The sequence below is a fragment of the Tachypleus tridentatus genome, chromosome 2 (genome assembly GCF_004210375.1).
Source record: "Tachypleus tridentatus isolate NWPU-2018 chromosome 2, ASM421037v1, whole genome shotgun sequence".
Taxonomy (NCBI): domain Eukaryota; kingdom Metazoa; phylum Arthropoda; class Merostomata; order Xiphosura; family Limulidae; genus Tachypleus; species Tachypleus tridentatus.
In genome coordinates, this window is record NC_134826.1 from 138,464,565 (window position 1) to 138,492,268 (window position 27,704).

Sequence of the window (27,704 nt, forward strand, 5' to 3'; positions counted from 1 at the left end):
GCCAGCACACAAACTGTGCAGTTCTTGTGGTGGAAAATAAACCCTTTATACACCACGCATGACTTGAAGCCTAAAAGATAAATGTCCGACATTCAGCTTTTGTTTATTATTCTTCATTGTAGTTCTCTCTCTCTCTTTTTTTTTATTTCTGGTGATTCAGTAGCATTTTTTATCATCACTTCAGAATATGAGATGTATTGAAACAATATTTCAATTGGTAATTTCACCTGAAAAGTACTGGAAGAATCTGTTCCCTCATATAATGTATACTTTGTATTTGAGCCCCAAAATTTTCCAAAAAATGTAAGCAAGTAATTACAGTAACTTTTACTTGAAAGGTTTTTCTGTATAACAACCATTGCAAGCTTGTGCTCTAATTTGAAATAAGTACTTCTGTATCAACCATTTCTGACATGCAAAATGATCATAAATAATAGTGTATTGTCTTTTGATAGAACAATGGTATTTCCGGATGTAGTGAGAGTGTGTTTAACTGTACTGAAATCATTTAGTACTTAACTTTCTTTGGAATGACATCAAAGGTTGACAGTTTAACTTTTGGCTCAATAATTGTTGAGTTCTTTTATTTTAGATATGTACAAAGTTGTTACTATAATATTCTTTCTTTACTGATTTCTTAGTAGTTTAATTAGTGACATACGCTGTTGCTTTTCAATATTCATTTTATCTGTGTACATGTACAAGTTACGAAGAATATGAGTTTTAATTTTTTTGATAGCTTCTTAAACCTTTTCATTTCTGTAGAAAAAACAGTAATCCAATGTGTACGATAGAATCTAAATAATCTTCTGACTGTCATGTTTACGAAAGAATCTAAATAATCTTCTGACTGTCAGACCTTGATAATTTTACATTTTATTGTATTTCAACACTAAAGGAATTTTCCCCCACTGTACTGGTATCATACTCTAATTTTTATCAGAAATAATTTTAGTTGTTGAGAAACATTTATTTGTGTATTATTTAGCAGCTTTTTGTCAATAATCACTTGTTTTAATTATGTTTAACTGCTTTCATTTTGAGTGAAGTTACTTATTTTTTCCTGGAAAGAGTTTCTTCAAAGTATTTTGGGAAAGTCAGTTCATTATTTGTTTGATACTTCACTTTTATAAATGTTTCATTTGTCTTAACATTCTTATTATTGTATGCTCTAGGGAATTACCAGCAGATGGCAAAATATCTTTGTGAGAAATGTGTAGCAGGAACTTCCAATGTGATGATTACAGATGTTTTAGATGGTTGTGGAAATTGTGTTGGTAGTGGCATACCTTGTCCTTGCAATGGGTAAGTCACTAATCCATTGGTAAATTCTTTACCAGTTGAACAACGTTTGTATTAAGCACTTTAACACGTTGGCTCCCACAGGACCCACCCGTGGGTCATGATAGTCTTCCAGGACAGAGCCACTTATTGATTGGGACACATTCCTGAAAAAAAGGGTAATTATAAAATGACTAGTTGACCGTGGAAAGTATCGGCAAAAGCTTTAAAAATTAGTTTGCTTAATATAACACCAGAAAAATATTTTTTTTTCTCTCTCTCTCTCTCTTTTTTTTTTCTTTTTTGGCTTCTAATGTGATATGTTTTGGTAGGAAGCTGTTACGGGTACGGAAGATTAAGATATTTGAATGAACAAATAAATTTTGTTATTTTTGTAATTGGGTTTAGTTAGCTTAATTATTTGTTTTTAGATTGACCAGTAAAGTTTGAGTTTGTTCAATTGTCTCATGAAATTATTTATGATAAATTTTTGAATGGTTGAGTGAATTAATCATATAACAGTAATCTGCATATTATTATGTAATAGCATGTTACCATAAGTACAAGCTATGGCACCGTAAGCGAAATAGTTAGCACCTCTATAGTTGCTTTATAGCATATTTTTTGCCAAATGATGCATAATTTCATCGTGAGCAATCTTATGGCTAGAGGCTATTTTAACAATTGTTCAAATTGTTCACATAGAAAGATTAATAAGTAAAAGGACACAAACAAGGAAATATTCAGTACTCTTGGTGATAGCAGACAAACCTTTATAGAAGAGAGTTTAAAAGAGTAAAGAGCCTCAAAAGTCTCCAGCTACATCTTGATAGCCATGGTTATTTAATGACTATTATAGTAATCACATTCAAACACATACCTATGAAGTTCCCTGATTAGAGCTTGGTGATAAACCACTATAAGCATTGGACTATGAGCATAGATGGCATTGATTAACTCTTTAAATACAGGCTTGGTCAATTTGACCCACCATTTGACATTTTTGTACTTGTTTAAAATATTTACAGATTTATTACTTCCAACTTTCAATATAGTTGTATATTTGGCAGTGTTTCATTTAACATTATAGGTCTTTCATATACAAAAATATCATATTTTTTATGGAAGTGTTTTTAATAAACTAAAAGATTTGTTCATGAGTATGTTGAGTATTTGTTTTGAATGGTCCATGTGTAAAATATGTTTTTCTTATTTCAAAAGTCTCAAATTTTTTTGTATAATACCTAAAACCTCCAAAGTACATTTCAATTTTTTTCAATAAAACTTTATTTGTTATTTTCTCTACTCTTAATTCAAAAGAATATTAATTTGATCAACCTCATAATAACCATTCAAAGTATAATTAAAGTTAAAGCACTGTCATCTACTTATGTTGTTCCCCCATCAGTATAGTGGTAAGTCTGTGGATTTACAATGATAAAATCATGGGTTCAATTCCCCTCAGTGGACTCAGCAGATAGCCCACTGTGGCTTTGCTATAAGAAAAACACACACATTTAGGTCAATAAATTTTGCTTTAAAACACTTGTAATACAAATTTTTATATTACCATGTTTTAATTTCTTAACTTCATGATGAAGTTTTAAAAATTATTAGTTTTTATTATTCTGTGACTCACGACACATTCGAGTTCTGATTTCTCCACTTCTAATTATAATCATGAAAGGTTTTATTTAGTAATAGGCTATTGCTGTTTCCTCTGGCAATAAAACATGTTCCGATTATTTGTCTAATAAATTTTGGTTTACACAAGATTAACGGTGCATTAGTGTATATTTTAGAAGCAAAGAAAATGGCAATCACATGTGTGATAGTGTATCTTTTAAAAATGTTAGTAAAAAGTTTTAGTCAAATATATTGTTTTGTTAAAAGGCAGAAAAGGCAACAAATAAAAGATGTCTTATCATATTAAATGTAGAGTAAAGGAAACCATCAGAAGATGTCTTATCATATTAAATGTAGAGTAAAGGAAACCATCAGAAGATGTCTTATCATGGTAAATGTAGAGTAAAGGAAACCATCAGAAGATGTCTTATCATGGTAAATGTAGAGTAAAGGAAACCATCAGAAGATGTCTTATCATGGTAAATGTAGAGTAAAGGAAACCATCAGAAGATGTCTTATCATATTAAATGTAGAGTAAAGGAAACCATCGGAAGATGTCTTATCATATTAAATGTAGAGTAAAGGAAACCATCGGAAGATGTCTTATCATATTAAATGTAGAGTAAAGGAAACCATCAGAAGATGTCTTATCATATTAAATGTAGAGTAAAGGAAACCATCAGAAGTAGTCTTATCATATTAAATGTAGAGTTAAGGAAACCATCAGAAGATGTCTTATCATGGTAAATGTAGAGTAAAGGAAACCATCAGAAGATGTCTTATCATGGTAAATGTAGAGTAAAGGAAACCATCAGAAGATGTCTTATCATGGTAAATGTAGAGTAAAGGAAACCATCAGAAGATGTCTTATCATGGTAAATGTAGAGTAAAGGAAACCATCAGAAGATGTCTTATCATGGTAAATGTAGAGTAAAAGAAACCATCAGAAGATGTCTTATCATGGTAAATGTAGAGTAAAGGAAACCATCAGAAGATGTCTTATCATATTAAATGTAGAGTAAAGGAAACCATCAGAAGATGTCTTATCATATTAAATGTAGAGTAAAGGAAACCATCGGAAGATGTCTTATCATATTAAATGTAGAGTAAAGGAAACCATCGGAAGATGTCTTATCATATTAAATGTAGAGTAAAGGAAACCATCGGAAGATGTCTTATCATATTAAATGTAGAGTAAAGGAAACCATCGGAAGATGTCTTATCATATTAAATGTAGAGTAAAGGAAACCATCGGAAGATGTCTTATCATATTAAATGTAGAGTAAAGGAAACCATCGGAAGATGTCTTATCATATTAAATGTAGAGTAAAGGAAACCATCGGAAGATGTCTTATCATATTAAATGTAGAGTAAAGGAAACCATCGGAAGATGTCTTATCATATTAAATGTAGAGTAAAGGAAACCATCGGAAGATGTCTTATCATATTAAATGTAGAGTAAAGGAAACCATCAGAAGATGTCTTATCATATTAAATGTAGAGTAAAGGAAACCATCAGAAGATGTCTTATCATATTAAATGTAGAGTAAAGGAAACCATCAGAAGATGTCTTGTCATAGTAAATGTAGAGTAAAGGAAACCATCAGAAGATGTCTTGTCATAGTAAATGTAGAGTAAAGGAAACCATCAGAAGATATCTTATCATGGTAAATGTAGAGTAAAGGGAACCATCAGAAGATGTCTTATCATATTAAATGTAGAGTAAAGGGAACCATCAGAAGATGTCTTATCATTTTAAATGTAGAGTAAAGGGAACCATCAGAAGATGTCTTATCATATTAAATGTAGAGTAAAGGGAACCATCAGAAGATGTCTTATCATATTAAATGTAGAGTAAAGGGAACCATCAGAAGATGTCTTATCATATTAAATGTAGAGTAAAGGGAACCATCAGAAGATGTCTTATCATATTAAATGTAGAGTAAAGGAAACCATCAGAAGATGTCTTATCATATTAAATGTAGAGTAAAGGAAACCATCAGAAGATGTCTTATCATATTAAATGTAGAGTAAAGGAAACCATCAGAAGATGTCTTATCATTGTAAATGTAGTGTAAAGGAAACCATTAGAAGATGTCTTATCATATTAAATGTAGAGTAATTTGAAAATTTCTTTTAAAAAAACCCAACAAAAACTAACTGAAAATAAGAATAAGCCTTTATGAGGAATTGGGACAACATAAGTACTGAGGACCTGAACATCAATCTTATAATTTGTTGTTAAGTCTGAGTAAGGTAGAAAAATATAAGAAACAGTTTTTGTTTATCTATAAATGTTGCAAATTATTGTATTTGCCCAGATATATTTTTTCCCTCTATTTACCTCCTGTGAAATTGACTATGCATTATACGCATACGTTTAATTTTGTTAGGCATTTTACTAGAAGCTACCACTGAAAATCGTCAAAGTTTCCAAAAAATGTTGCATATCCAATGCAGTGAATGGGATGGATGGTAACATGCTGTTGAAATCAAAGAGGGTGAAAGAAAGGTTCAGGGAAGCAAATCCAATTAATCTGATGGTAGTGACAGTTTTAGAAATGACAAAGATTCATGTGAAGATGAATGGTTGGCTTAGTGTATCATCAGTTATAAACTCTCAATAAATTCTGTAAAACTGATGTGGAAAGAAAATTTTCAGTGAAAGATTTTTAAAAAAGGTTTTAATACATCAGAGTTGTTTGCTGTATTTAGGAACTGTTCAGATACATCTTGTATTAGTGATGTGTAAAAAAAACAAATCTTCTATTTACCATTTCAAAATTAGGTGCAAATTGTATTTGCCCAAATACAATAAACAGTGTTTTCATAAAAGATTTTCTTTAGTGGATTTAAATTGCTTGTTTCAGTTAAGGCTTGTCAGGTTTCATTATTACCATTTCTCCACATTTTGGCTGCTAAGTCATGTTAAATATTTTACAATACCATTGTACAGTTGTATTACTATGTCTAACATAATATTGATTTGCTAAAAAACAGATGCATCTTGGTTCTAAAATTTTCACATTTTTATGTTAAATTTTGAAGTGCATATTTTTTCATTATTATTAATATTGTACAATTTGTCTGATTTTGTTGGTTACTGTAAGCTTCTATTGCTCTAATAAACATTTAAATAGGTTTCTTTCAAAGCAGGATTCAATAGAAAATGATAACAATTCATTGATATCGCAGGACAGGAGAAGAAGATGCTTGTGGGGTGTGTAATGGAGGCGGAAGTTCTTGTATCAAGTTAAATAGTGTTCGCCCACTTGCAGCACCTTCAAATTTGGAAACTGAGGTATTTGTCTTCTCAATGAAGATTGAATACAGAGATTTAATGATAAGTTACATTATACACATAAAATCATAATTTATAAAATAGGTTACCATGATTTTTCAAACTGAATTACTTTGATATTTACCATTATAATAAAATTTATTTAATTTTTTTTAAAACAATTAATTCTTATATAGTACTTTACCTCTTCTCACACAACTGACTATTCTCATTTAGTGTTACTTTGTATATTCAAACAACCTGTTTATGCATTCTGCAAGCCTCTTATCACTTACTCTGTTGGAACTGACTGATTCCAATGCATGTCTCATGCAAATCATCATATGCCAACACTCCACCAAAGTACTCATGTTCAGATAATTTTTCTGTTGGTGCTCTTTGTTTGAATTGCATTCATGATTGTAATAATTTCTGAAGTTGTATTTCCTCATTATATTTTACTTTACATTGAATATTACTTTTACTTAACTGCCCAGTCTCTATTAATTTTTTTCTCAAATTCGTATACTTTCATCAAACACATCTGATTTATGTTTTTCAAAAATGAATTCTGATATTGTGTTCGTGCATTGGATGTAATACTTCTAGCACTATTTTACAGTCTGCAGTTAGGGGAGACTTGTATATCACTGCTATTATCGTTTGTAAGATTGATGATTTTTGGGTCAATGCCCTTCTCCTGTATTTGCACCACTATTTCTCCTGAACAAGCCAAATTTCTTCAGGCCAATGAAGTTTTGACAGTTTTTTTACACCACCAGATTTTATCATGTCTTTAATTACGCCTCATGTAGAATCAACTGGGCCTGGTGTGGCAGTTTTGACACAATTTTTAGTGGTGTTTTATCCATTTCCCCCCTTTTTCTATGATTTCTTAATACCTCCACACTAGCTTGTTTGTTGTCTCTGGCTCTCGCCTTACACGTGTAGTTTCACTATTGTTGGGATCTTCTGGGTTGTGACATGACCTTTATCTTTAGTTCATATGTTGTCTCTTGCATGTAGACATTTGTGTGTGGTCCATTTTATATGACGATATGTTTCAATCATGTGCCTGTGCATCACCACTCTACTCTTTCCTCTTTGGTTGATTTTTTTTGTTAAAGTTGGAGCCCTTACAGGCCCCTATTCCTGTTTTTCTGTTTTGGTCATTATCTATCCTCCCTTGTTTCTCCATTCAGGGTTTCTTATCTTGTCCTTTTAATCAGTACAGATAGTCATGTTGCCAACAATACCAGAAACTAACTGGTAGGTTCCAGTCTGGTGAGGACTTGACTGTATGATTTTGTTACCCTTTGGCTAGTGATGGTTCACTACAAATTCTTTGGATTTTATCAGAGGGAATTTCCTTGCAATTTGTTATCTTATTCTAACTTAGGAGTCCACCTATTCATCAGCTGCTCTTAGAGGTAGCTACAGTGGGCTGGTTCATCAGGTTAGAGAAGTATTTGCTGCAACGTATCCAATATCTTGTCATTCATTTGTATTCTTTACCATGTTTTTTCTCATCGTTTTCATCTAGTTGAATTGAAAGTCCTTGCAACTCTCCACTTCCAAATCACCAGGGAGGTGAACCATGAAGGAGCCCTTTTGAATAGGTTAGTAAAATACAAGATATAACAAAATATTGAAATGATGATACAACCATTCAGATGAGAGTAGGGTAGTGATGCTCTGCTGGTATATATGATGTGATATCCTTCATTATTAATAAATATAAATAGGAGTGAGCCAACAAAATTCCAATTCAATCCTTTAATTGGGATCCCTTATTGAACACCCATGTAGATGTCAGTTCCCAATGTTTGGGTTTAGAATTGAACCAATCAACATAAATCACCACGTGTGTCATAGTTGATATATTCTTCATTCCCTCCTCAGTTGTACTTTTTTTCACTTCAACCATTTTGTGAGTCATGGTGGAGGTACTTGAGGATTATTATAGTTCTTCCCCTTTTTCTGCTCCTCGATGCTTGTTATTCTGAGAATGTCACTGTGCTTGGGGTAGTTTTTATTAATTTCACTTTTGAGGGAAATGACTTACATTACATAGACCCATTTTTGATACTGGATGTCAAGTTTCCTGTTTGATCTGTCAATTTCTTATATTAAAATGTTCCCAGTTCATGGGGCTGGGATCCTTAATTCCCTCAGACCTCATGAACCTGAGGTGAAGGCAATATGATTCTCTTTCCTACCCCCACCCGATGGCTAGGTTTTGGATTGTAGTTGACTCCCCACTGATACGATCCTTTTTCCTACCCTCACATGGAAGTCAGATCGTGGTGGCCTGGGTTTTGGATCATAGTTGACTAACAGTATGATCCTCATCCTATCTCAGTATAGATGTCATTTCCCAGAGGCATGGGTTTTGGATGTAATTGACTTGCCACCTATGGTTTATGATTCCATACCTACTCTACACCTTGAACACATCCTTTTAATTTTATCCAGTTTTATATTATCTGGGTGAGAGTTAAATAAATATTATATAGTTTGGGTCGATATACAATTTTAGTTCTCTGTCCCTCGGATGTGCTCTTCTGTTTTCTATCCATATGTGCAATATCTTTCTGTGATGCGCAAAGAGTATGCCTGGTTCAGAGGTGGTGCAGTCCACCACATCAGATATTAGAATCTGACTTCCTAGGGAGTGTCATATGGATGCTTTCATAGGATACTTCTTTTTTTTTTTCCTCACGCAGGTTTCTTGACCTATTCAATGTAGTGTTCTAGCTATCTATGTGAATGGAGGTAATGTACCATATTGGAACTTATAATTTTCCTATATTAAAAATGTATTTCTTATCGGTATTTACTTTCAAACTTCCCACACTCCCCCGTTGATAACTGGTGTTTCCATCTTCTGCCAAAATTCAAACTGATGGTCAGGGTAGAATTGAATAGAGTATGTCACAATCATATTGGTGGGTGGCTGATGCATGATGAATTACATGAGAGATGCATTAGAGTCAGTCAATTCAAATGGAGAGGAGATAAAAGGTTTGTGGCATGCATAAATTTTTTTTGGACACAGAAGGCAATACTGAAAGATAATAGCTGTTTATGTGACAGGAGATAAGTACCTTTTTGAAATACATTTTCAAGAAAATTATAACTTTTAATGCTATCGAAGAGTGTATAACTATTGTGATCTTTTTACACTTTTGGAGTATAAAAATTATGTAATCAAGGTGTAATTGGTGTAACGGCCTGGCATGGCCAGGTGGTTAAGGCACTCGACTTGTAATTCGAGGGCTGAGGGTTCACATCCCCATTACACCAAACATGCTCACCCTTTTAGCCATCCCACTATTTGTTGATAAAAAGAGTAGCCCAAGAGTTGGCAGTGGGTGGTGGTGACTAGCTGCCTTCCCTCTAGTCTTACACTGCTAAATTAGGAAAGGCTAGTACAGATAACCCTCAGGTAGCTTTGTGAGAAACTTAAAACAAATCAAACCATAGATGAAAATTTTTATTTTTCTTAAATTATTATATGAAGTTAGTAGTTGCAAAAATTCCTCATTATTGGGTCCAAAAGTATATGTGGTGACTTTTTATGGTGATGTATTTACCAGTTTAATTAAGCAACTTTGTTATGTATGTCAATACACTTGGCATGAAAACATGGTTTGTAACTCAATTTTTTTTATCTTATCTAAGTTTTAACTTCTTAATGAAAAAATATATTAAAATATCTGAATCTTCATTTTTATCTGATCAGCCAAAGACACCTTTTTTCTTTCTATAACTTTCAAGATTCTTTGACAATCAACTTTACATAACTGAGGGACATTTAAATAAGAAGTAGAAAAACCAAGCTCTCCTCTATGTAAATTTTAAAATTTTGCTTTATTTCTTCATGTTGTTTGACTAGAATTGCTTGTTTTATGTTAATCAGATTTGGTTATGTGAAGAGAATGTTTAAATTTTATATCTTTAGTAGAAAAATAATGGATTATAAAAGTTTTGGAATGTGATTTTCTAGTGACCAATATGTGTGTGTGTATTATAAAATGCTTATTTAAAAGCTATATATTTTAAACGTTTGTAAGACTAAATAGGCTTAGGAGAGAAGTTTAATTAGTTTTACTTGATTTTGCTTAATTAATGTTTTTATATTTTTTTTATTAATTATGTTTTTAATAAAATTAATCAAAACTGTAAAAAAACTACAAACCTCTTAGTAGTTTAGCCTAATAAAACTTCTAAAATTTCACTGGCTCCAGCACAATGTTAAACATGGCACCAGATCATGTACTCCTGTTTACATTAGCTACATGGGAAACAGCTAATGGTCTACTAATCTGATTTGTTGCATATTGGTGTGAGGATTATGTCTGCAGTGAGTACAGACTGGAGCTATAAAACAGAAAAGAAAGGGTTAGCTGCTGTTGTTGTTGATAAAAGTAACTTGGAACTTTCAGATCACTAGTGCAGGGTTAAAAATTGGTATTTCTCTGTTCCACACTTTTTAAACTTTTAATTTCTCTGTAGAAAGATGGTGTCTCTAAAGTTACTGTTAGGCCAGACAATAAAATGTAAGTACAAAACTTGCTAATTGAGGAGCTTTTGGAGGTTAAGATGATGAATTATGAAAATTGTGCTGGGAAGAAGCATTTTTATTTTTTGGAATGAAAATCATCTCTCAATCACTACTGACCCAATACATGCTTTGCAAAGTCACAGATGTATCATTAGTTGAAACATTACATTGAAACACTTTTAGTATCTTTCAAGTACTTTTCATTAATAAATTGTGATAGCGTACACTGTTTGTAGTTATTTGTATTTAACTGTTATTTAATTAGGACTGTTGTAGACAGCTTAAACCTTTTAAAATTAATTTAGATAAGGTTTAATATTTTTAAAATTCTATTTTATTACAGAAATTGTTAAGTATCATATTAGTAATATAAGAGTATTGTTAACAAAATGATAGTTTTTTAACATTTTGCTGTATTTGTTTTGGAAAGACTGATAAAAGATACTTTGCAAAGCCATTTAACAAAGTTTTGAATTTTGTTGACCAGTCAATGTGGCTTCACTAAGGAAAAATCTTGCTTTAATCTTTTGACCTTCACTGAAACGGTTACTGCTTATTTAGGTGAGGGTAATTGTGTTGATTTGGTGTACCTGGTTTTTATGAAAGCACTTGACAAGGTGCCACTCATGATGCTTGTAAAAACAATTATGGGTGTGAAGGGTAAGTTAATAAATTGAATAGAAGAGTGGCTAGATGGGAGAAACAAGAGGGTGTTTAAAAATGAAATTCAGTCAAACTGGATTAATGTCACAAGTGGGATACGTCGGGGCTCAGTCTTCGGACTTTTTATGTTTCACTTACATCATTGACATAGATGAAGGAATAGCCAATAAGTTACTTATATTTGCAAATGATATTAAGATCTTGGATGTTGCTAGCTATGAGGAGAATGTTGGTGCTTGGCAATATTCCTAAGAGATTAATCTGTATTAAATCGCAAACCACAAAATTTTAGACATAACATTTACTGCCAGTGGGGTATACATACTGCATAATGTTGAGCAATTTTGTATTTTTGTTTCTTAATGCATTTATTGTAAAGAGTACACCAAAATGTTGAGTGAAATCACTCCTTTGTTTTGTATAAATACTATAATACAAGAAACCCCAGCAGTCAATATTAGGGTTAACTGTAATGTTGATTTGATTTTGTTAACCTTTCTTGTGTGATGTGTATGTTATAAAGGGTTGTGCATTCAACATGTTGGTGGATAAATAATCAACTTGCTGCAAAATATAACACAGGTTTCTTAGTAGAATCATAGATATCAGATAGTTAATTTTGTCTTCTAATGTACAGTAGATATATATTTTGTGCAGTATTTCCATGTCTGTTAACTGTTCATGCTTCAAAATGTGCATTATTATCTACTATAAATAGGTTGTTATTTCTGGAGCATTTGAAGGGAAAACTGGAAAAGTTTCTTGTGTTTTCAAAACTCCAGATGGAACTAGGTTAATGTTTATGAATGGTGAATCAAATGGAACAACAGTAATTTGTAATGTGCAGCTTGACTCAGGTAGGAAATATTATTTCTTTTTGTTAAAAATATAGTACTTTATGTAGTTTAATTATTTTGTATACAATGGCTGTTGTAAGTTCTACAAGCTGAGTTACTTGAATGATACTATGTCCTTGGTTTCATCTTTTGTGCTTTAATTTATAACTGTAAGCATTGAGATAGAGATATCATTTAACCAATAACCATTTAAGATATTTGCATTTCAATACTTCACGTGTTCTGGTATATGATTATATTATGATGCAACGGTAGCAACGGAATGCAACACAATCTCCATATGTAGTAACTCCTAAGTACTTCTTTCTTTTTTTCTAAACTGTCTAGAACAGACATCTTTTAAATGTTTTACTCAATTATGTGGTTGTTTATGAAAATTTGTTACAGTTTCTTTACCAATTCGACCTTCTCACTTAATGGTAATTTGTACTTAGTCCTGTGAGAGCAACTATAGTTCTGACAGAAGACAAGACATTGTGGCTTCTGGGACTTATTTTCTGGTGTACGTGACGACCGTTTTTCATGTATCGTGGGTTTCGTCATGCACACAGAACCTCCTTTTCTAATCCTTTCAGCTTACTATCTCTCCTGTTTCAGTATAATTACAATGGTGGTAATTTGACTTGTTATTTCCTTCATTCAGGTTTACTTTAGGCATGGGTTTACTTATGAAGGAGTATTTATTCTTTTCCACAAAGTGATTTCACAAGTATGTTTCACTTGACAGTTAGATCCATAGTCTCATTTCTTGACCAGTTGCACTGCACACCCATGTTAACATGTCCCATTCTTCTATTCTGTGTTACTGGTTTATTCCAACTTGTGGCCATTTCTTTCCTTGATTTCCACTTTCAGGGCTCTTTTTCTTTCCATATTTAGAGAGTGGACCCATTAACTTCTACTTTTCTGTATAATGCCCACCTTTCACAGTTTTGTATTTCTTATCTCTTACATTGCCTGCTACAACTTTATCTGCTGAGTGATGTTCTAGTGGAGGATTTTCTGCAGAGGTTTCTTTTCATCTTTTCACTAAATTGACCTATAATTTGTTTTCAATTCCTCCTCGCTTGGTTCCTGTGCTGTTGTGACAGGTTGCTTTCCTAACAAGTGTGTCTCTCTCTCATACTACTATGGTTTTTCTTTGTCAGGTTCCATTTCTCTGTCCAGATGTCTATAATGGTGTTTTTGGCCTACTGGAGATCCAAAATATTGTGGTCAAGTATCAGTCCTCATTGTCTACTATGGTTTCTTGCATTTTTTATCCTTGACTTTCTGTTCTTGTTACTAAGCCTGCTGAATTAAGGACCTCTACTTTTTATCCTCCCACTGTCTAATGTCAGAGTTGTCAATTGTTTGTTGTTACTCTTTTAGCTCTGGCTGTGTGGGGCCTATCTATCTTTTTTTGCTAACAGATGTGTTATTCAGGTTCTCTCTCACATTCTGTCTCTTCACTTCATTTCTCCATCTGTTTTTCCCCCTTTTTCTTTCTTCCTCCCTTTGTCTCCAATGCCTTAAGAATGTAGTCTTGCATTTCTTGGTTGAGAAAGCCATTTAGAGAGTATTTACCCTTGTATCTAGTTTTACTCTAGTCTTTTTTTGTTTCCCCAAGATGACTGTTCTGGCATTTAGTTATAAACTTGTCTTTCTACCAATTTCTTGTAATCCTTCAATTCCAGCATTCTTTCCCACATGGACTATGAATAACCATGGTTGATGATTTACACATTTTTACAAACTTCAATTATTCTATCCTCAAGATGTTTTCCTTTTGTTCATAGGGACAGACTCTTCAGTTCCACACTCTTCCATTTGTCTTTGTATCTTCTTCTCAAGGTGTATTCCTGTATGTGGTGAGGGTACCTCCAAGAGAAGGTTCTGCAATTTCAGTTTACCTCTTCTGGGATCTGAGACATGGCAACCTGTGAAGAGAAGGAGATGATCCTTGTGGTTAAGGGGTTCAATCCTGATACACTATTTTGGCCTTAAATTCTTGTAAACAGGTGGCCTCATGGTGACCTTCCAGGGTTAATTGGCTGGTCAACTTGGATTAGGGCCAACCAAGTACCAGTGTTGAATGTTCTCAACAGGTGTTGTGGACATTTGGTCTGATGCTGTTGTTTGGGTACAGTGCTCATGAAACTCTGGCATTGCTGCAGTGTTTTTGTTTGACATTGCAGTGTATCCCACTGTAGAGCTGTGGTTGGTGGGGACAATGGGCACTAAAATGTCCTTGTTCTGTTATGGATACTCCCCATTCATTAAAAAAAAAATTAAAATGAAAAAAACAGATAAAAAACAAATTATTGGAAAACGATCACATGTGGATGACTTGTACAGTCACTATCAGAGTTAGACTCAACACCTCAATTTCTCATTCTGCATTAATTATCTCAGAAATTTTTAGGGAACAGATGTCCCCTTTGTCATTCAAAATGGATTAGAAGTGTTTGTTGGCTTTCACAAGTCAGTAAGGAAACTCCAGTTAATAGACATCTTGGTGGAAACATCTTCACCACAACAAAACAAATGCACCTGAGTTTGAAGAGCTTGGTGGAAACATTTTCATCACAACACACCAAAATCCTCCTGAGTTTGAAGAGCATTGAGAATATCTTCATCAAGGTTACTTCCTGTACTACTCTGAATTCCTCAAGAGGAGTTATTTTTTAAAGGGATTTAAAAGAACATTTACATGTCTGAGATCCTCTCTGTTTTTTCCAGCCAAGGCAGTTCTGCATTATGCTGAATCTTCACTTGTGAAGATAGAATTATTATGCCTATTGATGTTCTAAAATTTAATTAATTTTTACGTCACCACATGTACCTTCCACAATCAGATTTTTATCAGTGGTTCAGTTACTTAAAGACATATCGTGGTTCTTTAACACATGATTTTGTGGTAGCAAAGACCATCATACCTGCAAGTGAAATCACACCCGTCTTACTTTAGTTCTTGTCGTAAGTGGGTGAAGAAGAAAGAGGTACAACACTTGAAGACTATAAACAATATCTCCTTCCTAGAAGCTCGGAAATTATTGGCTCTCACTTCTTCTGAGACATATGCTGATGTACTACATTCCACTGCCACAGTAGGGGTGCGGACAGATATCTTTGTGCCTCCAGCAGAGTTGTTTGCAACTCCATGGTTAAAAGAGTTGACAAGTCTACATCTACTCCAATTTCTGTCTCTGCCACTCCTTCTTGTGGCTGCCTTGGACCACTTCCTTTGGCTTTGGGTTCAGGTGTTTCCCTGGGTCCATCCTCTTCTATAGTCCCAAGATGCAAAGCAATTTTTATTCACACCCCCAGTCACTGGAATCATCATCCACCTATCTACTCGAACTAAGGCAGGGCTCTCAGATCACAACCTTTCTCTCTTCAGTACTGTTTCTTGTATTTATTTTCATGCATCTAGTCAGTCATTCACTGCTATTGATTTCCCTATGCTCCCTTTCACTCTTATTTTTCATGGATGGTTGACAGTAATCCATGGGGCAGTGATTACTTTTCTGTCATTTTGAGAAAGGCTGGCAGTGGTCAATACCGCCCGACCTGCATGCCACAGTGGAAGTTGGACCAAACCAACTGGTCCTCTCTCATTGCTCTCTTGGAAATTGATCCTGCTGTCATCTGTAAGCCATCGATGGACAACTGCATGGCAGCAAAGACTGACTGCATTGTCCAGGCAGCTGCTTGGTGTATTCCTAAAATTATGACACATTTTCCACAGTATTCTCTCATGCATGGTGGAATCCTGCCTGCCACATGGCACGGGGAACTCAAAAAGAGGCCTGAGATAATTTTCGTAGGTATCCCACGCTTTGAAACTACAGCGCTTTTCAGCAGATCAATGGACGTGCTCATAAGTATCTTTGAAAAGCACAGTTAAACAATGGCTTATAAATACTGCGTTTTTAGAAAAATAAAAGTGTTCATAACATTGAAAAGCTCACCAAATACATTGTAAGAAATCCATACAGTTTGTTTTATATTACTTGCAGACATCATAGAAATAGCATACATATTCTCTTCCTGCATGCAGTAAATTCTCAGGATACATAATTACATATATTCTATGGAAAGTTTATTTTTATGTTTCGTGAAATATGATCTTGAGTACAATATTTCGTGTTAAAATTAGTTTTTATTAACTTTTATTTATAGAACTTGAAATGTTTTAGTGACCTTTGACATCCTTCAGTTCTTGTGGTGTAGTCTGTGAACTAATTTGGTCAGTTTGAAGGAGAATTGTGAAAATAATTATAAAATGTTTCTTTTTTCAGTTGAAATCAAATATTAGGATAAAATATTTATTCATAGTCTAGGTCCCTTTGTGGGACAGCAGTAAGTCTAAGGACTTGCAACAGTAAAGTCCTAGGTTTGATTACCTATGGGAGACATGCCAGAGATCACTTTGCTCTAAAATGAACCCAGTCAAAGATTTATTAAATTATTTCATCACACGTGTGTCATTAACAATTCAGTATTACTGATGAGACTTCTTAAATTGTGTAGCAGGATCATAGTTAAGATGCAGAGCTATAAATACTGTTAGAAGGGTGAAATCAAATGCTTTTCTCTACTCATTAGAATATGAGCAACAAGTACAAATGTGTGAGAATACTAGCATTGCTTATGGTTTAAAAGTAAGGATAAAGAAAGCTTCATAAACCATTGTTGAACACATACACACACTGTCCTGTCACTTCTACAAGAAGATTGAAAATAAAGTTGAATAACCACTGCCAAGCTGAACATGTTTGAAATTAAGTATCGTTGTTTAATAAACATTTTCTTGTAATTGATACACAGTACCTTGGAAATAAGTATCACTGTTGAACACGTATTTTCTTTTAATTGATACACAGTACCTTGGAAATAAGTATCACTGTTGAACACGTATTTTCTTGTAATTGATACACAGTACCTTGGAAATAAGTATCACTGTTGAACACCCATTTTCTTGTAATTGATACACAGTACCTTGGAAATAAGTATCACTGTTGAACACATTTTCTTGTAATTGATACACAGTACCTTGGAAATAAGTATCACTGTTGAACACGTATTTTCTTGTAATTGATACACAGTACCTTGAAAATAAGTATCACTGTTGAACACCCATTTTCTTGTAATTGATACACAGTACCTTGGAAATAAGTATCACTATTGAACACGCATTTTCTTGTAATTGATACACAGTACCTTGAAAATAAGTATCACTGTTGAACACCCATTTTCTTGTAATTGATACACAGTACCTTGGAAATAAGTATCACTGTTGAACACGTATTTTCTTGTAATTGATACACAGTACCTTGAAAATAAGTATCACTGTTGAACACCCATTTTCTTGTAATTGATACACAGTACCTTGGAAATAAGTATCACTGTTGAACACGTATTTTCTTGTAATTGATACACAGTACCTTGGAAATAAGTATCACTGTTGAACAAGTATTTTCTTGTAATTGATACACAGTACCTTGAAAATAAGTATCACTGTTGAACACCCATTTTCTTGTAATTGATACACAGTACCTTGGAAATAAGTATCACTGTTGAACACCCATTTTCTTGTAATTGATACACAGTACCTTGAAAATAAGTATCACTGTTGAACACCCATTTTCTTGTAATTGATACACAGTACCTTGAAAATAAGTATCACTGTTGAACACCCATTTTCTTGTAATTGATACACAGTATCTTGGAAATAAGTATCACTATTGAACACATTTTCTTGTAATTGATACACAGTACCTTGGAAATAAGTATCACTGTTGAACACGTATTTTCTTGTAATTGATACACAGTACCTTGGAAATAAGTATCACTGTTGAACAAGTATTTTCTTGTAATTGATACACAGTACCTTGAAAATAAGTATCACTGTTGAACACCCATTTTCTTGTAATTGATACACAGTATCTTGGAAATAAGTATCACTATTGAACACATTTTCTTGTAATTGATACACAGTACCTTGGAAATAAGTATCACTGTTGAACACATTTTCTTGTAATTGATACACAGTACCTTGGAAATAAGTATCACTGTTGAACACATTTTCTTGTAATTGATACACAGTACCTTGGAAATAAGTATCACTGTTGAACACGTATTTTTTTGTAATTGATACACAGTACCTTGGAAATAAGTATCACTGTTGAACACATTTTCTTGTAATTGATACACAGTACCTTAGAAATAAGTATCACTGTTGAACACATTTTCGTGTAATTGATACACAGTACCTTGGAAATAAGTATCACTGTTGAACACGTATTTTCTTGTAATTGATACACAGTACCTTGGAAATAAGTATCACTGTTGAACACATTTTCTTGTAATTGATACACAGTACCTAGTAAATAAGTATCACTGTTGAACACGTATTTCCTTGTAATTGATACACAGTACCTTGGAAATAAGTATCACTGTTGAACACGTATTTTCTTGTAATTGATACACAGTATCTTGGAAATAAGTATCACTGTTGAACACGTATTTTCTTGTAATTGATACACAGTATCTTGGAAATAAGTATCACTGTTGAACACATATTTTCTTGTAATTGATACACAGTACCATGGATCACTGTTGAACAAACATCCTCCTGTCATTAGCACAAACAAGTTTGAAAAGACATAGTTGAAGACACACTGTCCTGTCACTATTATAGTTTAAAAATAATCTGTTATTATTTCAGATTTATCGGCAGTTTACTCTTGTTATTATTATTATGCCATTAGTGATGTACATAGGTAGATATTTCAGCAAAATAATTTATATTTGCATAAACTCTTATTGGATTTATTAAACATTTCATCACCAGTTGTCTATATGTAGTTTTGTGTAAGTTTGTGTTGGAAGGTGCAGCTTTTACCTGAAATAAATATGATTCAATCTGTGTTTAATGACATGTTTTCAGGTGAATACGAAATAGGATTGAGTGTGAATCGGAACCAGATTAATTTTGCTGAGAAAACTGTGTTTTTGGTATATAACAATGGAGGTAAGTTCTCAAGTGTGTTGTTTGAAGATGGTACTGGGCATGTTACCTTAAATATTAACATTTTCAGCTACAATTTGTGCAACTGTTAAGAATAATGCTTCTGAAAGTAAGACAGAAATTGAGAGAATTATTTGTTCTTTACAATATTCAAAATCTCTTATGGTTCCTTAATCTTTGTTCTTGTTTTCTCTCTTTTTACTATGCTTATCAAGTGGAATATGAGAAAATGAGTCCAGAATCTTCTTTCTACAAATATATGGACATCAAGAATACTAGTGTAATGAGTCACTTTTAGTGGTGGGTCTGTCCCAGAGGTTATGTTGTATTGTTTAGTGACTGGCCCAGGTGAGATTAACTTGTGAATATTGTACAAAAACTGTTAGGTATTATATTAACTGTATCTTGCAAAATTATATTTAACGTGTCAGTAAATTTTTTATTCCCAATAGCTTTTGCATTGCAAATTTTGGTGAACACAAAATAATGTTTTTTTTAAAGACTTGTATAAAAAAACAAACTAGTTTTCTATTCATATCTTTAATGTTATGAAACAAATGTTTGTAGAAAGTAACATCTTTGTAAGGGTTTAATTTATATAAAAATATATCTGTTTCTATAGGTGGATAGTTCTTTTAATTTAAAAACAAAGTTTAATAGTCATCAAAACTATAATTTGCAGATACAGTAGAGCTTTTGTAGGAGACTCTTCATACCAATAGATAACTGTCAGTAGAGCCAAATTTCAAACTAGATAAAAAATGTATATTCACACACACACACACATTCTTTTTAAAAGAACAAATTTTAAAGTTCTGTCTGTTCACAGGGATTAACTTGAAACTGGTGTATTCATGAAAGGATAAAAGCATGAAAATTATGAATTATGAACAACAGTAATAGTCATTAAATTACTATAAAAGTTTTTGCTAACTCTTTTGCGGGTAGGGCATCACTTTAGTTACGTTGTTCATTAATTCAACCCTGACGTATCTGTAAAGTTTTAAATGAAACATTACCTTGCTGCAGTTACTCACTCTTCAAGCTGAAGATACACATTTATCATCTTTTAATAATAAATAGCAACAAATAATGGAATAGCATGTATAAAAACTATAAAATTGTAATATTAAAAATTACTAAAATTTCCCCTTTTGAAGAATATTTTGTATGTCAAACACATACAGATGAAAAAAGATTGTAAATTTGAAGACACATTTTTATTGGGTTTTAATAACAGTCACTGGAATTTCACTTGGATTTCCACATAACATTAGTGTGGAACACTAATTTACTGGGACTTCCATGTAATATTAAGGTTGATCACTATTTTACTGGGATTTCCATGTAATATTAAGGTTGATAACTATATTACTGGGACTTCCATGTAATATTAAGGTTGATCACTATTTTACTGGGGTTTCCATGTAATATTAAGGTTGATCACTATATTACTGGGACTTCCATGTAATATTAAGGTTGATCACTATATTACTGGGACTTCCATGTAATATTAAGGTTGATCACTATATTACTGGGACTTCCATGTAATATTAAGGTTGATCACTATTTTACTGGGATTTTCATGTAATATTAAGGTTGATCACTATTTGACTGGGACTTCCATGTAATATTAAGGTTGATCACTATATTACTGGGACTTCCATGTAATATTAAGGTTGATCACTATGTTACTGGGACTTCCATGTGATATTAAGGTTGATCACTATTTTACTGGGACTTTCATGTAATATTAAGGTTGATCACTATTTGACTGGGACTTCCATGTAATATTAAGGTTGATCACTATTTTACTGGGACTTCCATGTAATATTAAGGTTGATCACTATTTTACTGGGACTTCCATGTAATAATAAGGTTGATCACTATTTTACTGGGACTTCCATGCAATATTAAGGTCGATCACTATTTTACTGGGACTTTCAAGTAATATTAATGTCAGTTACTTTTTGCCAAGATACCTTTTCATGTTTTGTTTAAGTGATGTTCTGAAAATCTACTCAGAATGGCTGGTATGGGTATTAACACTTTTATTGATAAGGATGGAACAGTGTTTTGACCTTTCTAGGTCATCTTCAGGTTAAGAACGAGAGTATTTGAATGTGACTGTTAACGGACACATGTCTTAGGGAGGAGAGTATAAACAGGTACCAGATTGTAGGGGGCGTTGCAGATGGATGTTACGTTATTAATTAGTATAGGTATAAAGATGTTCCTTTATATTTGTTTAATTTTGGTTTTAGTTGCAGTATAAGTAGAGCTTCTTTGATATTGCATTTGTTTATATTTGTTTCTTTACTTAGTATTTGTGTGTTTTCTATGGTTATGTTGTGTTTATTTGACTTGTAGTGTTCAAAAACGTGTAAAGATGTTTTTGTGTTCTTTGAATCTGGTTTCTGTTTTTCTCCAATATAGAAATTGTGGCAGTTGTTGCATTGTATTTTATAAATTATGTTGGTGTTGTGTTTGTCAGTGTTGTTTTTATATAGTATGGATTTTAGTTTTGTACTTGGTTTTTGAATAAATTTGGTGTACACTGGAATGTTGTGTTGTTTTTTTTTAGTTTTTTCCAAATGTTAGTTATTTTTTTGCTGGTGTTGGGAACATAATATGCAGCTGTCACATTCAAACTCTCTTTCTTAACCTGAAGATGACCTAGAAAAGTTCAAAATGTTGTTCTTTCCTTATCAGCAGAAGTGTTTCAAGTGGATTTCTAGTCATCAAGTAATAACTGATGTTCTGGCTGAGGTGTATGGCTGAAATTACTGCACTTCTCTTCAAAACAATTTTGGATGATTTGTATATTATGAAAGAAATTCATTATTAGGGAATCACATGATTAGTAGTAATATTTAAATACGTTGTGGGTGTTATGAGACACTAGAGGAATCACAGGACCTAACCTCTGACACAAACCCTTCCACACACCTTTATGCTTCCTCCAGTTTCTTGTAGTGTTAGAAAATGCAATTTAGGTTAAATACCTCATTTATTTTTTCCTGCATTTCAATCTGTTATCAGTACAGAAAAAGTTAAAACATGCTTTGTCAAACCACATCATTTGCTTTCAGTCATTTACTGCCCACAGTTCTTTTTTTCTCAGACATACAGATGCAATGGTTTTTATTTTTGCATCTGAAATGAGTAGTTTTCAAACTAGTTGTAACTTGCCAATTGCATTTACTTCAATATCTTTTATGTGATAAATAAACCATTGCATACAGATAAATCTTGAAAGAGTCGATCATTTGGCATACAGTGTAATATCTGTTACTTTCTTCCGTTGGTTACTTACGGTTGACGGCTACAGTTTTCATACCTTCTGTCATGCTCCTTCAAAGGTCAGAGTAATACTTACTGACATGGAAGGTAATCATGACAGGACTATATCTCTTTGCACTCTTTAAGTTTAACCTTTTTTATGGAAATCTCCTTTTCCACCATTATAGGCCAACAATCTATCCATTTTCTTATCACTGTTATTGATTATATTAAAATTGTAGTCATCCATGACACTGGCTTATTTTGAGGTTGTTCTAAGGTATCTTGCACCATTCACTTTAAGCACTGTTGCATCCCCCAGAGGCCATAGTCTGCATGTTGGGAACTACTGGGTTAAGCAGCTACATGCCACATAATTTGATCAGTCAAAATTAGATATATATGCAGAAAGGACACTGTGTTCGACAATTGTGTATGTGTGATGGTCTCCTAATATAATAGTGACTAGTCAGTGTGTTTTAAATGTGTTACAGTTGTTGCTAATTTTATAATTGCTATATAGGTTGAGGATGTAACTTGGTGATGCAACTTTATTAATATAAAGCAATGTTTCTTGATGTATATTCATTTTAAATATAATTGATGACATTAATTCAGAGAAGTATTTCAGTGGATGATCTTCATTTTGAATTATTTAATTTTACATAATAGAGAATATAAAATTTTACTTTTATGCTTTGTAAGTAAAGAATTAGAAGCATTATTTATTTTCATTTGAAATAATTAAACTGTTAAAGATTAACTCTGTTAAAGATTATCTCATTAGGTTTAATGAATTCATTAGTGACATTTTTTTGTAAGCAGTTGTATAAATTTATATATTTAATACAATACTTGATAAAGTTGTTATAGTATTGTGTATATATACATATCAAAGTTAAATATAATTGTGATAGTAGTAACCAAGTAACATTCTTCATACATCCAGCCTGTGTCAAATATGTGAAATAATAATTTGAATTATATCATAAAAATCATTTAATTACATGTCATTTTAGGTCATTAAAATTACGGTTAGTTTCTTACCCTAATGTTGTGCAATTTTAATGATTACATTTACTGATATGAATAGCAACATTTGAATGAAATATGTTTGTATAACTTGTAGTTATATTGTAACATAAAGTGATATTTTGCAGAGTAAAATAAGTAAATATTTTTTATCTATCTTTAAGCTAACTTGTTTTGTTTATCCAACTAATATCTGAACTTAAATCATGCATTAAAAAAAAATCTAAAATTTGGTAATAACCCCTTAATTTTCTAGACACAACTGTTATGTACCAAACAAACATTATAACAACAGACAACATGTAATTTTTTAATGTGGATACACAGAGTAGTTTGCTTCTCTAGACTGGCCAACAGAAAGTCGTGTTATCATTGGAAATCCGAACGTTCCTCATACTTGTGACCTTCCTCTCCCAAGTTCTTCCCAGAATATAACAGTGACTCCCTCTTTGGATGGTCAACATGAACTATCCAAAGCATTTCCTTTTACTTTTTATGCTGGACCCCCTGAAGTTGGTGAAGCTTATACTACTGAAGATGGTGAGAAGTACATTAAAACTAATGTCTCTCTATTTTCTTTAATAAGCACATCACAAATATATAATATCTATTAAATCTTATTTCTTTCTCTCACTTTTTATCACCTTCGGTTATCATAGTGAGATATTCTCTTGTAGTTTAGCTGCAAATCGAAGGGCTTAGTGTGCTTAAAATTAGATTTCGATGCCCACAGTAGGCATAGCACAGATAGACAATTGTGTAGCATTATGCTTAACAACTGATACATTGGGACATTATGTACCCACAGTTTTACATTAGCTTTGATTTTTGCCATAGCTTAGTGTAAATTTTTATCCATTACAAATAAAGTTAATTACTTGAATACTTTTTCCATGTAAAACAATCCAAAACATATTTGAATCATGTTCATTATACACGTGTTGAGTGTTTTAGAGTAAAAGGGGGAAAAATAATTTTGCTCAGCTCTTTTTTTAATTATAAGTTATTATTAGTGCTGTCTTTGTACATGGTTGGTTGGTTGCTTAAGTCATTTTAGGGTTATAAGCACAAAGAAAGGTACAAGTAAAAATCCTTGTTTGTTTGTTTTTACCTGAAAACTTGTACAATTTTAAGAGAACTTGGTACTGCTTAGGGAATGTGGTTTACTCATAAATTGTTGTTTTTAAACATGAAAATTATAAAGTAGATATTCTGAGACATCTTGGAGAAGTTTTCCCTGTTGTTCCATCCAACCGTGGCTATTAACTGCATCACTTACAAGGTTAGAATTGGTATAAAAAAAAAAAGCTAGTAAATATATACAAGTATTTGGTGAATTTTTTTTTTTGTTTACCTCATCTTGATGGTAGAATTTATATTACAATAAAAGTGTCTGGTAATTGTAAAGCTTTTGCTTTCTTAATGTTACAAGCTTCATTTATAAACTCTCATTTACTGTGGTTTAGCATATTTTGATGATTTTCAAAGCTCTGTCTTTAAAACCTGTCAATAACTTAGTAAAACACAGTAGTTGATATAGTTAAGACTAATTGGCCAGAGAGGAGAGGTGTTTGAAGAGTGAGTGGCCTGAAATTCATAAGATGTTAGAAAGTTTAAAGAAGTTCATTTGTTTTTATTAATCTTTTTATTTGTATAACAAAGATGAAATAAGACTTTAAGGGGGTGTACATTTCATGATCTTAATTGATAAATATTTTTTGCATGTAAATGAAAGCATTCATCTGATTCGATTTAATAACTTGGCAGGTAGTACGGTAATTGTGGTGTTTGATCGCCCAGTGAGTATTATTGAATTTCAAGAATGTCACAGCATTCTTACATCTGAGACAATTCAGTTCTTAGGAGAGGGCACTCTTTGTAAATGGGCCACAAAAAATCAGCTGGTCATCAGTACAGAAAAATATATTAATGGTAAGTCAATGTTTGAATTAAAGTAGTTTGTGTCAATCCTAATGAAAAATTAGTTTATATACACATACATACCTTGCTTATGCTTACACATAATAAACATAATAACAGTTAGGGGAATATGGATAAGTTTGTAATGTTTTGATGGTTTTATTGGCAAGAGTTTGGAAACCAAACGTGACGATACTATTTTGTCACCTTGAGCATGGGGAGTGATTGACTAAGGTAAAAAGGGAGCTTACCAAAATATTTATCAAAAGGGAAGTAAAAGCAAAATTAGAATAATGATGCTTGAAGGCACCTTGCTTATTCACGTGACCCCGGTTTCTACTTTTTCTTCAAATTTTCAAATGTGCTGTGCATACTTAAGCAAATATGTTTTTTGAAATTTTAATTCATTATTTATTACAAATTGGAAACTATAATTAACGTACCATTTCACTGTTGTTTTATTTTAATTCTGCAGTATTGAGATATTCCACAAAAGTGGCTTAGTCAAACTTGAATCATCTAGCCTTAGTCTAGCATTTGAAATTAAATAGCTTGTTAATAGTTTATTACAAACCTTGATAGTTGCTCATTTTTATTAAGTGTAGAGTTGCAGTTAGGAGTTTTCTAAATATCCCTTTTAAGTCATATAAAACTGCATTCACTAATTAATATATGTAAAATTTTAGAAAGGTACAACATGGCCCATTATGTTTCAGTAGCTTAATATAGCCAAAAAGTGTCAATAGTTGTTAACAGTCATTCTAAACAACGTCTTTATATTCTTTATTTAAACGTTAATAGCTGGTTTTGGGTGATCACAGTTTGATTTTAATAGCTGTAGTTCTCTTATCCTATTTAATATTTTTAATTACCAGTTTCTAAGTGATATATCAACCTTTTTAACATAAAAACAATATAATTAAAAATCATACCTTGTATAATCATCTCTGTTAAATTCATTATGCCTTTTAATATAGGGGTTTCATAACTTTTGTTGTTTTTATAACAATTGAGATGTAACAGTATCACTTATGTTTTTTCGTACTTGCTATTTTTAACATACATGTTTTTTTTTCTTTCTTCTAGCTAATTCTGTAACAATATCTTTTTTGTCAGAAGTACTTAAAGAAGATGACCAGAAAATTGCTGTTCCAAAATCTGTAAACTTGGTAGGTGAACACACTTCAATAATGAGTGAAAAACTTGTAGCACGTATCCTTACAAGTGAATATGAATATGAAAATTTCTAAATGTGAAAATGTATCAGAGATTAAGCTTACAATGAACTGGTCATTATTCTCAAGATATTTTAACCAGCTTTATTGTAAGTATGTCAACAAACAAATTTCTTTTTTCTTTTTAAATTCTGATGTGTTGACAAGATAGCTTTTCCTGTTTTTTGCTTCTCTCTACGTGCAAACGTTTTTTTATAATGCATGCCAAAAGCCTTCTGCATCCTCTTATGAGAATCTTTCAGGTGTCTCATTCAAATCATCATACACCATCTTTCCCACCAACAGGAGAGCACCACCATCACGTGATGGATGTGATTTCCTCTATGCATCACTACTGAATCATCACCTTTCATTAAGCAGTGCTTGAGTTCAGATGTATTTCTTTTTGTTCCTTACTTCTTGAAGTGGTTTAACTTTAATTTACTTTATTTCAAGAATTTTTGTTCCACTTTATTTTTGAAAGTGTTTGATTTACCTGTGTTTTGGTACAAAAATATTTCTTCTTTGTTTGGTATTAAGTATGAATTCCGAAGTAAACGTGGTCACTTCAGGTACATCTTATTCTTCTGTGATGCTGTAATTCAAGCCACAGGTGTGGGTGATCTATCAGGCAGTTTATTGACCTTTATTAGCTGGAGGATTGAGTGTTATATGGGATAGTCTTTGTCATTTTTCTGTTATCTCTCTTTCTCCCGAGTCTTTCGAACCTGGCCAGTTTGACAAGGATTTGATCATTTGCCCCCCCCCCTCCCTCTGAAGTTTGCTGTGCCTTTCCAAACCCTGTTAGGCTCTCTTCAGCCCTTGGATTCATTTTTCAAATATATGATATTTTGTCTGTTGCTTCTATTTCTTATGACACACTCCTTCCCTATTGTATGATTCTTCCTCCCAGCCTTATCTAGATTTTTCTCTCACCTGATATTCAGCTTCACACTGAGCATTTCAT

The 27,704-nt window shown here is 32.6% G+C and overlaps 2 protein-coding genes across 2 annotated transcripts in view; one reads left to right on the top strand and one right to left on the bottom strand.

Annotated features, from left to right (window-relative positions):
- The window catches only part of LOC143245226 (uncharacterized), a 63,127-nt gene extending 39,040 nt beyond the window's left edge, over positions 1-24,087 (top strand). Inside the window, exons 6-11 of the mRNA XM_076491343.1 lie at positions 1,176-1,305; positions 6,103-6,208; positions 12,136-12,274; positions 19,209-19,292; positions 19,505-19,637; positions 23,949-24,087. Of these exons, the coding sequence (XP_076347458.1) occupies positions 1,176-1,305; positions 6,103-6,208; positions 12,136-12,274; positions 19,209-19,292; positions 19,505-19,587 (542 nt within the window). The 3' untranslated portion in view covers positions 19,588-19,637; positions 23,949-24,087. The remainder of the gene's footprint in view (positions 1-1,175; positions 1,306-6,102; positions 6,209-12,135; positions 12,275-19,208; positions 19,293-19,504; positions 19,638-23,948) is intronic.
- Positions 1-27,704, bottom strand: part of LOC143245228 (glycoprotein 3-alpha-L-fucosyltransferase A-like) — a 524,457-nt gene that overhangs the window by 433,946 nt on the left and 62,807 nt on the right. The window lies entirely within an intron of this gene.